This window comes from Phlebotomus argentipes, unplaced genomic scaffold (assembly GCF_947086385.1).
Source record: "Phlebotomus argentipes unplaced genomic scaffold, Phlebotomus argentipes genome assembly contig_2, whole genome shotgun sequence".
NCBI classification, from domain to species: domain Eukaryota; kingdom Metazoa; phylum Arthropoda; class Insecta; order Diptera; family Psychodidae; genus Phlebotomus; species Phlebotomus argentipes.
Window position 1 is genome coordinate 1,982,664 of NW_026776162.1, and position 15,079 is coordinate 1,997,742.

At 37.7% G+C, this 15,079-nt stretch overlaps 1 protein-coding gene across 1 annotated transcript; it reads right to left on the bottom strand.

Annotated features, from left to right (window-relative positions):
• Window positions 1–145: 145 nt before the first annotated feature.
• On the bottom strand, window positions 146–10,779 carry LOC132263818 (kinesin-like protein KIF19). The gene is made up of 9 exons (XM_059763814.1): window positions 10,747–10,779; window positions 9,617–9,710; window positions 8,460–8,604; window positions 8,154–8,391; window positions 7,917–8,089; window positions 2,009–2,960; window positions 825–1,187; window positions 440–743; window positions 146–239 (listed from the first exon to the last, which is right to left on the bottom strand). Exons 3-9 carry the CDS (start codon window positions 8,541–8,543, stop codon window positions 194–196), a joined length of 2,160 nt encoding a protein of 719 aa, XP_059619797.1. The 5' UTR covers window positions 8,544–8,604; window positions 9,617–9,710; window positions 10,747–10,779; the 3' UTR covers window positions 146–193.
• Window positions 10,780–15,079: the final 4,300 nt, after the last annotated feature.

A 15,079-nucleotide genomic window follows, 5' to 3' on the forward strand; every position in this document is an offset into this window, starting at 1 on the left:
TTTTGGGGCCAAACATTCTATGAAAAGCCCCAGCTTATTGTACTAATTGTGCAAACCCCGCGGCGATGTATCGGCGAAAGCATGGCGAGAGTTCTGTGGGGGTCGTACTTAAACGAGGAATTATCACGCAAAGTTGAATTTATCTGGAATTTCCCGCCGATGTTCCCGCGAGGTAATCATGTGTGGGAGCACTTTAATCCTCACTCGACGTACTCTGATGATCTCCACTTCGGTTCTCGCTAAAGTTCAATTTTCACGCAAGTGCCAATTAATAATTAATTGTTAATTGTTCACTGTTAAAGTTTGGCAAATGGATTTATTAAATCACAAAGCACGGTTGGAAGATGAGAAGAGCAAAGAGTATAGTTTCGGATTTCCATCAGTGCTTTATTGATTGACTGTAAATTGATTTCCCCATTAATTGCATTAATTTACTCACCGTAGCGAGCGCGTTCGTCCTGGAATGAGGGGCAATTTGGGTCCCACTGGAGGGCCCATCAGTCCATCTGGGCCGTCTGTCGTGGGGTCAGCGGGTCGGCTGCCTGTCAGAGGCGTTGGAGACCAGTCAGAGCCGGAACTGGAGCTGGGCGGCGTGCGACGTTTGTAGATTGGGGGCAGTTTTCCATCATAGCCCGCGGCGGTGGACGGAGTGGCTCCCGAGCTGGTGTAGGTGCTCGCGTGGATTTCCTGCTGATACAGCGCATACATGTCCTTGAGTTCCGGCGGAAGCTCCAATTTGCCCTCTGGAATTGGGGTCAGATATCAATCGTCTGGAGGAGTTGTGTGCCAGTTGCAAGTGGGTCTGCCTAATTACTCCGTCTTACCTTCGATGAGCCGCCTTTGCGTGCTGATAATGTCCTCACAGAGACGTCTTTGTCGCTCAGCCCTCAATAATTGTAGATCTCGCCTCCGCAATTCACCCTGGCGTGCTAATCTCTCGGCCTGGAGTGACACCTTGTCAGCTTCTAATTCGTGCACACGACACAAGAGCCCTAGCAATTCACGCTCCTCATCACTGCTGATTCTCTCTGGGAGCTCATCCTCCAATGCAACGCCCTTCTGCCTGCACAGCTCCAAATCCTGCTCTGTGGCCAATACAATGTCCTTATAACGCTTCATCTCTCGCTCAATTGCCGCCAATTCGCTCCAGGCTGACCGAATGGCTGTGCTACCTTCGGATTCAGCTTCTATTCAATGCAGACAAGTACAAAGGAGAATGCAAGTTAATGGCAAAGGGGAATTTACAGCACAGTGATTAACTGAGTATTGTGACTAATTAACGGTGAGTTGAAATTATTTCATATATGAAATTATGCAGTCTAATTGCCAAAGTATTTCTAATTAAGGATACATCTCTTACAATAGGTGATAATTCTAATTTACAAAACAATTTGAGCATTAAAATTTTCATGCCACAATTGATCCCACTTGAAATTCAAGCAATCCATCGATGGATTTTGGGATAGAATTTGCCGAAAGCCACAAATGTAAATTAGAATCTTCCACGTTTCATTTTTCAATTAATTTATACATCACATTTCTCAGCCCTCGGCAAAATGTGTAGAGACACGGTAAAATGATTTTCGGTAGACTAATTTCGGTTTAATCATATTCGAGAAACATGAAGAATTCCAAAATGCACAGTAAAATAATTTTTGTTGTTACAATTCTAAGAAAATCTTGGTGATTTGTGTGACTCTAAAGTGGAAAATTAATTGACATCTCAACATTGTATTTGAGCATCAAGCGATATTCTCACTGAGTGCTAATTAATAAACTTTCTGCAAAAGACTCAAAGTGAAACCTGGGAATTAAATTTGGATTTCCGTAGAAGTGTAATAACACGAATTGTCAATTTACACTCTCGCGGTAAGCCAAGTTGTCATTTGTAAAGGGAAGTTCTTCCCACAACTTCTTGTTTCTTATTTTACAAGAGAACTTTCATATTTATTCCCAGACTATGTGATATGTGTGAAATTTTCAGAGTTTATAGCGTTAACAAACTTACCATTGTCATTCTGGGCGTCATACAACTTTCCCATCCTTCCTTGCCAGTGAGAAATGATCATATGCTGTCTCTCAGCATCCAATTCCAGACCCATAACGTGACTTTCAGCCTCCAAGAGACGTCTCCTGAGCTTCATCTGTTGCTTGAATGTGAGAACAATCTGTTCCCGTAGGAAGCGCAATTCTGTCTTTCTCTTCTCGTCATTAGGATCAATCTTGAGAGCCGCTCCAGAGCGTGGTCTCTCCGTTAGCATCTTTGTTTTGAGCCTATTCACTTCTTCCCTGAGTTCTGTCACCAAATTCTGGTAGTGCGTGGTGGGAAATTCTCTGGTTTCCTCCATGAGGAGCTCAGGATTCTGCATCCGAGTCGTGATGTTGTTCGCTCGATTGGCGTAAACCAGAGTATTCTTGGTTTCGTCACGATGACGGTTTTCTGGCGCCACGTGAGCGATCATAACTGTGCGACAATGGCCACTGAGGGCTTCCTTGAGGAGTCTCGTGAGCTTGGAGTCTCTGTAGTTCACGTAGCGAGCTCCTCCAGACAGGGCGTTGATGCAGTTCCCCAGAGCCAAGAGACTCCTGTTGATATGAGCTCCTTCCTGCAACCGTTTGCCCCTGTTCTTGGTCTTCTTGGCGCGCTCAGAGCCCGCCAAGTCTGTGAGGAAGAGCCTTCCCTGCTTGGTGCCCAAGGCTGAAGACTGTGTCACTGTGACACTGAGGAGAGCATGACTGCGAGAGGACGTCTGGTTGGAGCCTGTTGGCTCCATTGTCCTGGCCTTGTTCCCCTTCAGCAGCAGCGAAATCACCTCATGCCTCTGCGTGGTCGTCACCTCAGACAATCCCGCCACGGTGATTCTCGCTCCACGATTGTCCTCCCGCAGCTCAAGTGGGCCGCCAGGCTGCAGCAGGTCCCTGATGAGCTCATTGTAGATTTCGAGGTAGGAGATAGACACCTGGAAAGGGGGCAGAAAGCAAATTTGTGTGAGCAAACAAGAGGCGCTAAATTAAGAGATCCAATCGATCATGGGTCGTGAAAGTGACTTCATTTGGGGGCATGTTGTGTGAAGAGAAGACGGTCACTTGGTGTGGGTGTCTTTCATTCATCACTCACGCCATCCACCCCCGCGTTTTCGCTCTTTTTTGGCGTTGGGAGCACATTTCCGGAATAATCGTCAGTTCAAGGGCAGCTTTTGCGCCTTTTTCTAAAACCTCTTCACGCTGAAGATTTCCCTTAACAAATTGTCTCAGGTGCTATTCTATGTTTCACTCGTTTCTGATATTCCGCACTTTACTGTACAAGGTAGTTTCATTGTGGGCGATAGTGAAATTCTCGTCATTTCTCTTTCTTCGTTTTCCTTTTCAGAGGCGAATAAAAGGGATTCTTTGAGAATACCCTTGGCAATAATTCCTTTGAATAAATTTCTATTCAGATTCGTGTGGAATGTGAAAACTCATTCGATAAGTTTGTTAATTGGAGCTTTTTACTCGAAGCGGAAATGCGAGGAAAGTCTACTTTATGATATACATTTTATTTTCTGCTCGTTATAGTGTTGAGTGGTTCGAAATGCGGTGAGAAATGGAGAGAACACCTCGAATGCTTAATCATGTTGGTGAAAAATGTCTCTAAGGCTTAGAGGTGTGTGTTTTCTGAGAAAAATTTGTGATATTGTCAATTCAGTTCTTCATCACAACTGCTTATAAATTGCGTGGAATTTTTCTATAATATCACATGTTATTTCTGAAATTGCACATTGTTTCGATTTACAATTGTAATACACTTTGCATATATGCTAGAAGAAATTGCTTGGGAAATGCGAATTTCCCGGCAGAGTCACATCTCTTGGGTATATTTATTGCCTTCTGCGCGAAGGAACGCCATGCTTTTGTCTCTGGCATTCCATCGCACTGCCAGGTGGAGAAAATGGGCGAGTGTTTTTGGTTGTGGGTGGGAAAAACGAGAGGTGTCATGCGATAAATAATTGAATGTCCTTCTTTGTGGCCGAGTCCGTGGTCAAGGAGACACTGAAGGGGCAACAGTGTCAATATGGAATGCAATTCAACAAACATGCAAGCTCACACTTAGTGTGAGCATTTGATAGCAATTAAAATTAATTATTGAAGTACAAAAGGCACCGTTTTGCGAAATGACCTCAGAATGTGCTAGAAAACTTTGGCACGATATATTTCACACAGTAAATGCACCGAAATACATATAGGAGAAACTTTTGCAAATTGAATATCCTGGTAGTGTGGGTAGTCATGCAGATTACATGCAAACTGATAAACTTTCCTCGGAAATATTTTATAAATTTCCCTTCACATGGACAGAGTTTCAGTGTGAAAGTCTTCTGAAGGCATGAGGTCATGCAATTCGTGTGAAAATATTAATTATGGCTTCACTATGTAAGAAGCTCTTTTAATGCATTGTTACTTGCACTCCTGTGCAAGTTCTCCTTTTACCTGCGAGTGTTGTGAGTTTAGCACACTATATGGTGCGAAATCCTTGCTATTATACACTTGAGAGTCAACTTTATCCTACTGTTTTGCACCACAAACAATTAAGTGAATAAACAGCGAGCGGAGATTGTAGAGGATGCTTTGTAAAATTCACAGTGGATAATTTAAAATAATAGAACTATTCACGTGATAATAAGAACTTGGGTTAAATGACTTGATTAAAACATGAAAACAGCATTACATTGAGCGTGGAGTTCCTAAACTATTCAATAGACTATAATAAGAACATTGGCGACAATTAAGCTTATTGTTTCGCAATTTGTGTGAAGAACACTCGTAAGAGAATTTATTAGATTTTCATGGTTGTTTAGGTGGATGAAACACTGTATTGTTCGGATATTTTCTGAAAAATTGCTTTATCAAATAGATGCTACCTTTGACGAAAGCTTGTTAGAATTAATACATGTGTAAAATTAATTTATTCATTCCAAACTGAATCAACATTTACTTCGTACGAATTAATTAGAATTAAATTGATTATTAAGTTGAGTGTCTCGGGATTACTAGAGAAATGAGCATCAGAATTTAATTGACAGTGAAAGAGTTTAAGCTTGCGAGAATTACATAAATTAAGGAAAATTTGGCTTTTACATTACATAAGTTTATCAACGTTGAAGGTTAAATCCAAACACATAGTAATATGCTTTTAGTAGAAATCATTGAAATCAATGGGTGTACCTAAACATATATTTAGAAATTCGCTTTTAGGGAGGCAAAAGCGATTTACAGAGATTCCAGAATCGCAAAAACTTTCGTTTTGACTGAATCATTTCTGCAAAAGTGTTTGAAATTCACAGAACTCTTCTACCTGTTGAATAAATCTTCAATCCGTAAATACATAAGGTTTTTCTCTTTAAATTTGATAAAGAGTTTTTTCTGTGCTCAATATGGACTCATGAATGGAACTGCTCAATATTTCCAATCACCTGTTTCTGATTACTTAGACATGTTGTATGAGAGATTGGATTACGAGTGGCGCGAACGAAAGCGAAAATACTATATACGCTATAAGCAAAAACTTTAATACCGCTTAGCAATATTTCTACCCATGAACACATCTATAAACTTTAACGAGTAACTTTCGTTGGGAAATGTCGGATGTTTGTGTTCCCACATCGATTTTATGCCCGACAAATTGAATGCGGGAGAAAGTGAAACTTCGACAGGGTTTCAGTTTCCTATTTTCGAAAAAAAAACTGGAACGATGGTAATGAATTTCCTTCGCAAAATAAATGACAGAATTCAACAGATTCTTTCGAACATGCTACTTTTTCCATTTGCTATTTTTCTCTCCCATCTTTTACACTCAATTTTTTTAATAAAAGCTAAGAGTTTTTGCCAGAGGCACGTTTTACAATTCTCCCTAGTAATACACTTTGGTGTCACCACAGCAAACATTCATCATTGGTATCGTATTATAAAATGGGGCTTTGGATTATATGAGATTAGCTGTAGTCCTCGCTTCATCTATGTCTCCAAATTCACACATCACGTGTCTATGCGCATATTATATTTATGTATTGAATATGAAAGTGAGAATACAACCTGTAAGCTTCTTCAATTTGTGGGAGTTGTTTTCTTGAATATTTCATTTGTATCTGTGAATCGATAGAAAATAAGTCTAATGGCATTACCGTCCATTCATAATTTATGTGAGTGTTTTTACTGATTAATTACGACAATTTAACTGAAGATACCATCGGACAATAACTATTATTTGTATTTAGAGCCTCAAGCATGGGGTTAATGGTTGAATTTTTAGGACAGAAGATGCCAAGAGTTGATTTCTAAACTATACGATTCAACTGCCTCAATTTCTCATGCTAATTCCCACTTTGGGACTCCCACGTGAATTGGGCTAATGTTGTTCATGTTTGTGCAAAACTTTGTATATCGCCACTAAATGGTTCCGAGAGTGGAGCATTTACGGCACTCTCTCCGGAGCTTTTTGAAGCGAGCTGGTGTCGTAAAGACCATCGCGTGCCAGGAATAATGGAGCAAAAATGATGCTAACGTGCACTGGACTCAGATTGCTTCCAGCAACTTATCATGCAGCTCCAAGAAAGTCATATTGTCAGCAACATTCTGAAAATTGCTCATATCGCTCTTACATTGACTCGAGATTTCCTTTCACAAGAGACTTCTGTGTAACGATGAAGAGTTGAGAGCGTGGGAAGCCATTGAATAGGAGTATGTTATAAGGCATCTGTGAATGGCTTTGGCCAGAAATCATAGGAAATACTCAGTTATTGCGATAAAAATTATTTTCATATCAATTGATAAATATCGACTGCAAAATATGAATGTAAATTGCATATTTCTTGGGAAGTTACAGAAAAGTTATACCAGCGTTGAAAAAGTGTTGTTATGAAAGTGTTGAATGTGAATATAAAAGCAAATGTAAATAATTTACACAACGCGCGTGCAACTCGCTTCAACTTGTTAATGGAAAACCCAAAAGTAAGAAGAAAACAACTTGGCAATTAAGAGATCATTGAGAAATTCCACCTTCAGTAAATATTCTGGGGGTGTTTTTGTTACACAACTTCCAAATTTTCAGGATAAATTAGAGATTTATGTGGGATAAAAATCGATTAGGTTGAGGTTTTTCTAGCTCGTAAATTTGTACCGTGATGGAAGCTTAAACTCTAATTCCTCTTCCATTTCCAAAGTGATTTGAGAGATAATCAAGGGAGAGAGAAAGAGGAAAAACCGAAAAGAGGGATTTCAATAGATTATGGTTAATTACTAAACTTATTTTTGCTCAATATTCCCTAAATCTTGTCCTGGATACTTTTTATAAACATTTGGTGACTGTTTTTTTTTTGAAGATCACAAAAACTGCTTTTACGACGGTTTTATTGTGAAACTTTCAAAACCAACTTTCAACTCTCTTGAGAAAAACTTTTCACGGGGAATAGTGATGATAAGTTGACAATAAGTAGTGACACTTTTTTGCACGATGCCACAAGCACTCATTCTTTGTGTGGAATTTTGTTGTGAATAATTTAAATATTACCAGGATTTTTCAGAAGAGATATAATGTGAGAGGAAAGCTGCTTTGTCAGTGCTCTAACCTTTGTATATTTTCTTACTGGGTTGGGAGTTTAAAGCATTTCTCTGCCACAAAAATTTGCCAGTTAAGGGAAGAAATGTTTGAATAGTCCTCATGTCTTTGACTCCTTCCTGTGGCGAGAAAGGTTACAAAGAACAGGAAGCTACTTCAGTTATACTCAGAAAAAATCCCTTTACCATTAATAATCTTGGAAATTCTTATGCACATTTCACTCTGATTGGGACGAAAATTAGGATGTAACTTGAGTCAGGCATTACTCTCGCTAGTTGTATTTCTTAATCTTAGGGAAAGTCGTTTTTTCTGACTGCAGACTTACCCGAATGGCTTCAGGGGTCTCGGATTTCTCGACAAATTCAAATATTTCCGCAATTGCTCGCACCATCAGCCCGTCGTTCTGCTGGTCGGCAACTGCCTTGGGAGTGCTCTCTGTTTGTGGTGTTGCGGCTTTTTTGGGATTGGGACCCAGCATTGTGTGTGTTTTTCCCGATCCTGGAATGGCGTGTCAGTTTAGCATTACACAATTTCTGCTATATTGCCAAATGACTCGACTCACCCGTGGCTCCGTATGCAAATGCCGCGGCATTCAAGCCACTGAGGACGTCTTTCACGAGTGGAGCGGTAGTTTTTGCATACACGTCTTCCTGACTTGAATCCTCGCCAAAGACGTTATCATAAACATACTTCATGGGTTTCGTTTTGCTTCCATCATCAAAGAGTAGAGTTTTCTTCGACGTCACATGTACACATTTGTGCTCGTTGGACTCACTTGATGGGCGGATGCGAACGGCCACCTTTCACGATACATCATCAGTTGATTCCCGTTTTCCCTCCATTAGTGTAATTAAACGGGAGAACTTACTGTTAAGTGCTCCTCGGCGGGCGTTAAACACATCGAAGACGCACTGCCACCACTGCTGGAGGCATTGCCGTTGTTCTGCGTCATTGTCGGTTGACAATTCTCAGCATTTGGTGCAGAAATAGAATATCTCTTGTTTACACTCGAGCTGGAAAAGTTCCATGGGAAATGCACTTTTCAATTGGTTTATTGATGGGAAATGAATGTTTAAGTGGCGCTCAAGAGGGTGGCAGAAGGCGGAGAAAATGGAATTTCTAATTTCAATATCATGAGATACTTATTTCCCTTTTAGTGAACACTCGAAGGACTCCTTCTAGTGCCATTAAGAGGACTACCGATCGAATCAATTACTTTTCCGCCAGTCACTCACCATACACTCTTTCCGTGCTCACACTTTTTGTAGGGCAACTTTCCCTCGAGTGCCATTGGCAGGATGTCGATGTGTGAAATTACTTAAGAATGGAACAATTTTGTGGCGGTTGGGTAGTGCCATTTTCAAGGTTACTTCCCAAACTAATTTCCCCCATTTCAAAACAAAATCCGCATGTCTTTAGTGAATGTCTAAACATCTTGTGTGCTTCGCCCATCCAATTGGGCTTAGCCTTCCTCACGATTTTCCACTCCGCGCTTCAGACAATGGAATTCGTTAACGAACCCCCACGGGCGACTGTTGTGGGTGAAATCGATTGAAGGGGTTGCTACCGATTATGATTTTATTGTTAGCGACGTAACACCTAAATTTTCTTCGCAATTTTCTTCCAGCGAGAGAGAATCGCGATGAAAATGTAAAGCTTCTTAGAGGGTCTTTTTTTCTCGCCGTTTCCACAGTCTCGCCGCTGAACATGTTTTTTTCTCGTGATGAATTATCCAGAATTTCATTAATAATGCCTGAATGATATCGGTCTTGTGTTTGACGATCCCCTCGTGCTGTGTTTTTGTCAATATATCGCTAATGTAAGAATGTAACCATGAAGGTAAATAATATGTCAGGAGACATTTTCTTCCAGGCGAGACACAAGCGGTGAATGTTGCGACATGGTTCCAGACAGAAGGTTTTAAAGCTTAAAGATTATCCTCATAAGTTTTTTAGAGTACACTCTAGATATTCGTAATGTGATTTGGGCCAATTTTGGAATGATACGTCACATAAAATTACATACCTGTCTAACTAAACACATGCTGAACATTCAAGACAAAATTGATATGGCGTAGTCGATAATTGAACAGTGGGGAGTGGAAAAATGAGGGTACAATCTTTCTAAGAATACCAATAACATGAGCAATGATCAGAAATTACATTCACATCGAGTTTATGTATTATTATTCCTCAATCTCTTGATTGGAGTTCATAATTCTGGAGAAAGGACATTGTCCCTTACAAAGACTGAACTAGATACGTTACATCGTTTGCTACATATCGTCTTGAGCCTCTTGGAGTGTTTTAGATTGAAAAGAATTCGAGGAAATTTCTTCAAGTCACTTTAAGAGATTGTAGAAAAATCTATTCACGTGCTGTTTTTATCATATCCCCTGTTATTTCTTCGAGAGGGATTTAAATTATGTGACATGATATGCCCTTTCACTTTCACCAAATTGTATGTATTCACGATATATTGAGGTAACAATAATAAATCATATTTATATGGATTTATGCCCGACTGTTGACTTTATAGAATTTACAGAGAATATTATGGTAAGCCCTAAGTATGGTTTATAATTGAAAAGGCAATATATGAATATCATAATTTCACCGATTAAAATAATATTGTATTGGGCAAACCTAAAGGGATTATGATAATATATATTTTGATACTAGAGGGTGGAAAAGCTTTCTCGAGATCTCAGCTCATGAGCGCGTGTGGTTTTATAAATAACTCACTGAGAATTGTTTTTTTTTGCAGAAAGATGAAAAGTTGTTTTTCTGTATATAGATTTTTTCACAACACGGAAAACTACGTCGAAGGAGAAAAAAATCAATAGTGAAATGAGAAATAATGTGAACGACGGAAATTTATCAGACTTTCTAGGGGAGATTGAAGTAATTCCGAATGCAAAATGCAAGTTTGAGTTAGTGCACTCTCTAAATACTTCATTTATAGTTGGATTCCACATATAGAAGGCAATTTGACATATTTATTAGTCTCGCTGGTTATCGAAGAATTGCAAGATTCTGTATGATAAATTGGTTCAATAACGCAATAGCGAAATTTCCCCGTTCTCCCGGAATGGACAGAATTTTTTTGCTAGTAGATTGACAATTAAATAATGCCACTATGTGGCAATTCCTCACCAATTTCGTAACAATATTGAATTAAATGATGTAATGGGCGCATTTGTTGTAGAATGATTGGGTGCTTTAAAGAGGATTTATTTCAATTTTTCACAAGAGCCATTCTCTCTGGTAATTGTAAGTAATTGACCTAAAAGTGTCAAATGAACTTTTCCGGGAAACTTGTCATTCACAGAATTCAACCATCATGGGTGAATTTATTTCACTTCAATACAACTATAACTTTCACTTTGGATAATTTCACAATAATTCCACTAGATAAGAAAAGTAATAAATAGTTTTGAATTAAATTAGAGTCCATGTGATAAAGTCACAATCACCGGCAAAGGACGTTATTTCACCTGCAAGAGAAAGCGTGATGTTACCTCAACCGTAAATGGAACGAAACTAATGAAAACGCGAAGTTTTTACCGATTTTATACAAAGCAACGTGCATCAATGTTTGAACAGGGGGTTTAACAGGGTGGTGGCAAAGCTGCCCGACATTCAGAACCTTGTTTGGGGGCAATTTTCCCATGAATCGATGAGCAATGTGGCGTGTGAGGAATTTTTTCACCACGCCTCGGTATAACTTATAAATATCTAATGAGTATTTACTGAAATACCCAGTAGATATTACTAGATACTTAGCGCCGCGTCATGAACTTTAACACATACTCGCTTACTATGTTGGTGTATTGGTCTAAGACCAAATACACCCTTTTCACATTCAGCGTGTCCGCGTACATAGCAACATATGTATGTATGAACAAACTTCCTTCCTAAACGTGTATGTTTCAAGCAAGTTTCAGACTTATCTACATTCATATGTACAGTCTCGGCGGTACGACTTGTCGTTATGCTCTTTTCCCGGCTGTCTCGTCAGGATAATTAAATTGTTAAGAAATTCCGTGAATAAGTAATTTGATTTTTTCTACAATACATTAACTAACCAATGAAAGCAAGAAATCTGTACACATTTTTGCTGTTTCTACTGTTTAAAAGATTTTTGCATGCACTTTCTAATTCATAATTTTGTCCGCACTCAAATAAATGATTCACTTGTTATTTTCTCAATTGACACAGCTTTGAGATTTCAAAATTGTTTTCTATATTTATGTGAATGGTATAACATCATTCAACACCTCATCAGCAACCGCGCAAAATGCCAAATTTTAAAGGTTAATTATCTCGTGTAAATATAAAATTCTCCGAATGCATGTTTATTATTTAATTATTAATTGAATTTGTAATACATGAGGAAATATTAATTTTTAATGTTCATTTGAGTCTTGTCAGTATTCCTCTGAATACCATAATTTTAAAAGGCGAAAATAATAATTTTTCTGCAATTTTCAGGAATTTCCATTTTAATAAAAATTCTTTCTACTCTACATAGAATTAATTTCGACAAAGTATATCATTATACTTAGTGTGTTTAGTTCTATTTAATTAGGAAATGAGTGACTAATTAAAAATAGAGGCGACAAGTTGATGATCACACGATTATGGAAATCAATATTGGATGTCCAGAATAGCGCGTTTAATTTCAGTTCGATGGCATTTTGGTGAGTGCTTTAAACTCTATGTATTTTTTCCTCGCATTAAAAAGGCTCGTTAAGAGAATAATTAATAAAATTGTGATAGTCTCTCATTAATGTATAAATATTTAACTAAAATTATAGTATCAGGCTAATTAAAAAGTAATTCATACAGATTTATTTATACATTAATTACTTGATTCCTTTAATTCTATATTCAGTTTATTTGGTAGTTGATAAGTGAATACAACATAACAACATCTGAGATAATTCAAGTGGAAAACTTCTTTCACTGTCACTTGAAGCGCTTGATGAGATGTATATGTATGTAAATACACATTATTCGAACATAGAAGCATTCAGAGAATATTTATAGATTCACCAGTATTTCTTCCGTATTTTCTTCTATATCAATTGTTTGTTTGGATAGAAAATTGCTACCTCATGTATGTAAATATGATAACATTTGTCTCGTAGCGTTTGTACGAATCAATGATTTTGTCAAATGATTTCTCAGTATTATCATTTAAAGGAAAAGTCAGAGATTTGTATATAGAAATGTCTATATTATATGTAGATGCAATAAATAAATAGATTATATTCAAAACACATGAAATATTCTTTAAATAGACAAAATATGAGCTTAAAGTAAGATTTTAGTTGCAAGTTTTATACAGAAAAGCAGGATCACGGTTTTTCAGTATATTGAACTTAATTAATGTAAGAAACACCACTTTAGCTCCAAATTTTATTTCCTGCCTTCAATTTCTGAGCGTGTAGATAATGAAGGTGGGAATTGCAGGTGAAGTACTCTGGGCTTCAAGATTCGCTATAATACCAGGAGCGTTGTAAACTACGAAAGAAATTGGAGCAAGTGAAGGGACAAACGGGCGGAAAATAATTGAGGAAAATGGTACATCTGGTATATTATCTTCTACTCTGGCAAAATTCATGAGTCCTTGAAGCTTTTCTGCAAACAGCTCGCTAAGAAATAGGGAAAAATACGTTAATTAAAATTAAATTGAATAAATTTTTAAGTGGATTAATTTTCAAAATATACAGTCAATGCAGAGCATATTTCACTTATTGTAATTACCAATCAACAAATATCAGATCTAATTTAATACTTTCAAATTAATATAAGAACCCAACGCCTGACTTGGTAAACACTTTTATAATGTTTTCGTGAAGTGAAGTGTGCCTTCCCTGACAAGACAAAGTAGTTTTTCAACAACCTTGTGTAGTATATTAACTTGACATGGAGCTAATTGTTCTTGTAATGAGTTGTGAATTAAAAGTGAATGAATTTTTTTTTTATCTCTTTAAATTATACAACCTTTTTCCTCGCCCGTTAGGAATAGGAATGTGCAGCGATGCAGAAGCTTTGTCGAAAATCTGAATTGTTGATTAGCAATTAATGGCAATGATTTGCGTAGCTATTGATAATTGCACACTCTTGTTGAATTAGTCTGTGGGTGTAAAGTAAACTTGTGATACTATGTGTACAGCGGTTTCTGTGCCATTTCGCGGCGAATTATTATTCGGTTAGTCCTACCAATGATGTGGAAACTGTTAATTTCCTCTTCATTGGTGCAATTCACATACCACATTAGAGCATATGAATATTTTATGAATCATTTCATAAAGTATACTGATAATTTATAACGTAAAAAATCATTACTATAATATATTTGAAATGAGAAGAGCACTGAAATGGTATCTCGTATGGAAAATCCCATTTGATTCACCATCATTATTGAGGAGAAAAATGATAGAATTGGATTGCACTTTAAGCTGTGTCAACTTCCTGAGAATATAGAAAAATTGAAGGAGGAATCATGTAGAGGTGAAGAGAGATCTTGAGATGTGCCTTGGCTGTTGCGAAGCGGATTTTATCAGAATTGGATGGTATATCATGAATGAGGACCACCTTTAAGCCTAAAATACGCATGATCGGGACTTTTGCTGAAGCTTTCGCATGGTTCGTGATGAAGCAGCAACTTCCAATCTGGCAGTTGGTTCATAGATTCTTCCAGTTTAACATGGTTGTGAGATTTCTCAACATTTACAGAAGAATGATATAAAAGACTTGATGAGAAGGAATATATAATTTTGCAAATCAGTCAAAGTGAAGAATAAGTGGGGAAGACGAAGTGCTCGTGCTTCTGGAAAAAACAGTGATTTACTTATTGTTCTCTGTGTTTTAGTATTTTGCTGAAGTGCAAGTTGTTCTCGAATTGAATGCGGTCCATCCTATTATAATAAATTAGGCATGTTATCGCACAATTATCCCTACTGTGGGATACCATAATCCTCGTCATAATCTCTAAGGATAAAATCTGTATAAGAGACTATTAATTTACCAATGTCAGAGTGTAAGCATTCACCAACCAATTCAGTGAGAGTTTAATAGCAGTGTTTTCATAAATTGTAAAAAAAAATCGAAACGAGAATTCCTATACCTCTTGACCCTACTGTTGAACCTTTTCTATGCTTTATAAAAGGAAACAGCTTCACTTTGTAACGAAAACTTGTGTTTACACTTAAGAAAGATTTGTTCAATACAAATATTTCTTTGCGGAAGTAAACTCGACTTTGAAATGCAAACACAACCACTCTAGTGAGTTCATAGCCTTTCGAATTATTTGGAGTTGTAGGAGAAAAAGTAATTGTAAATACGTCCTGCTTGATTTTATGTAAAACAGCAGTTAAATCTCTTTTCTTTAATTCCCCTTTACCGAGAATTGCGTAATTTTTCCTACGAGAAATGAAAGCTTTGATGTTACTGCGTATGCTGATTTCATTATTAATTC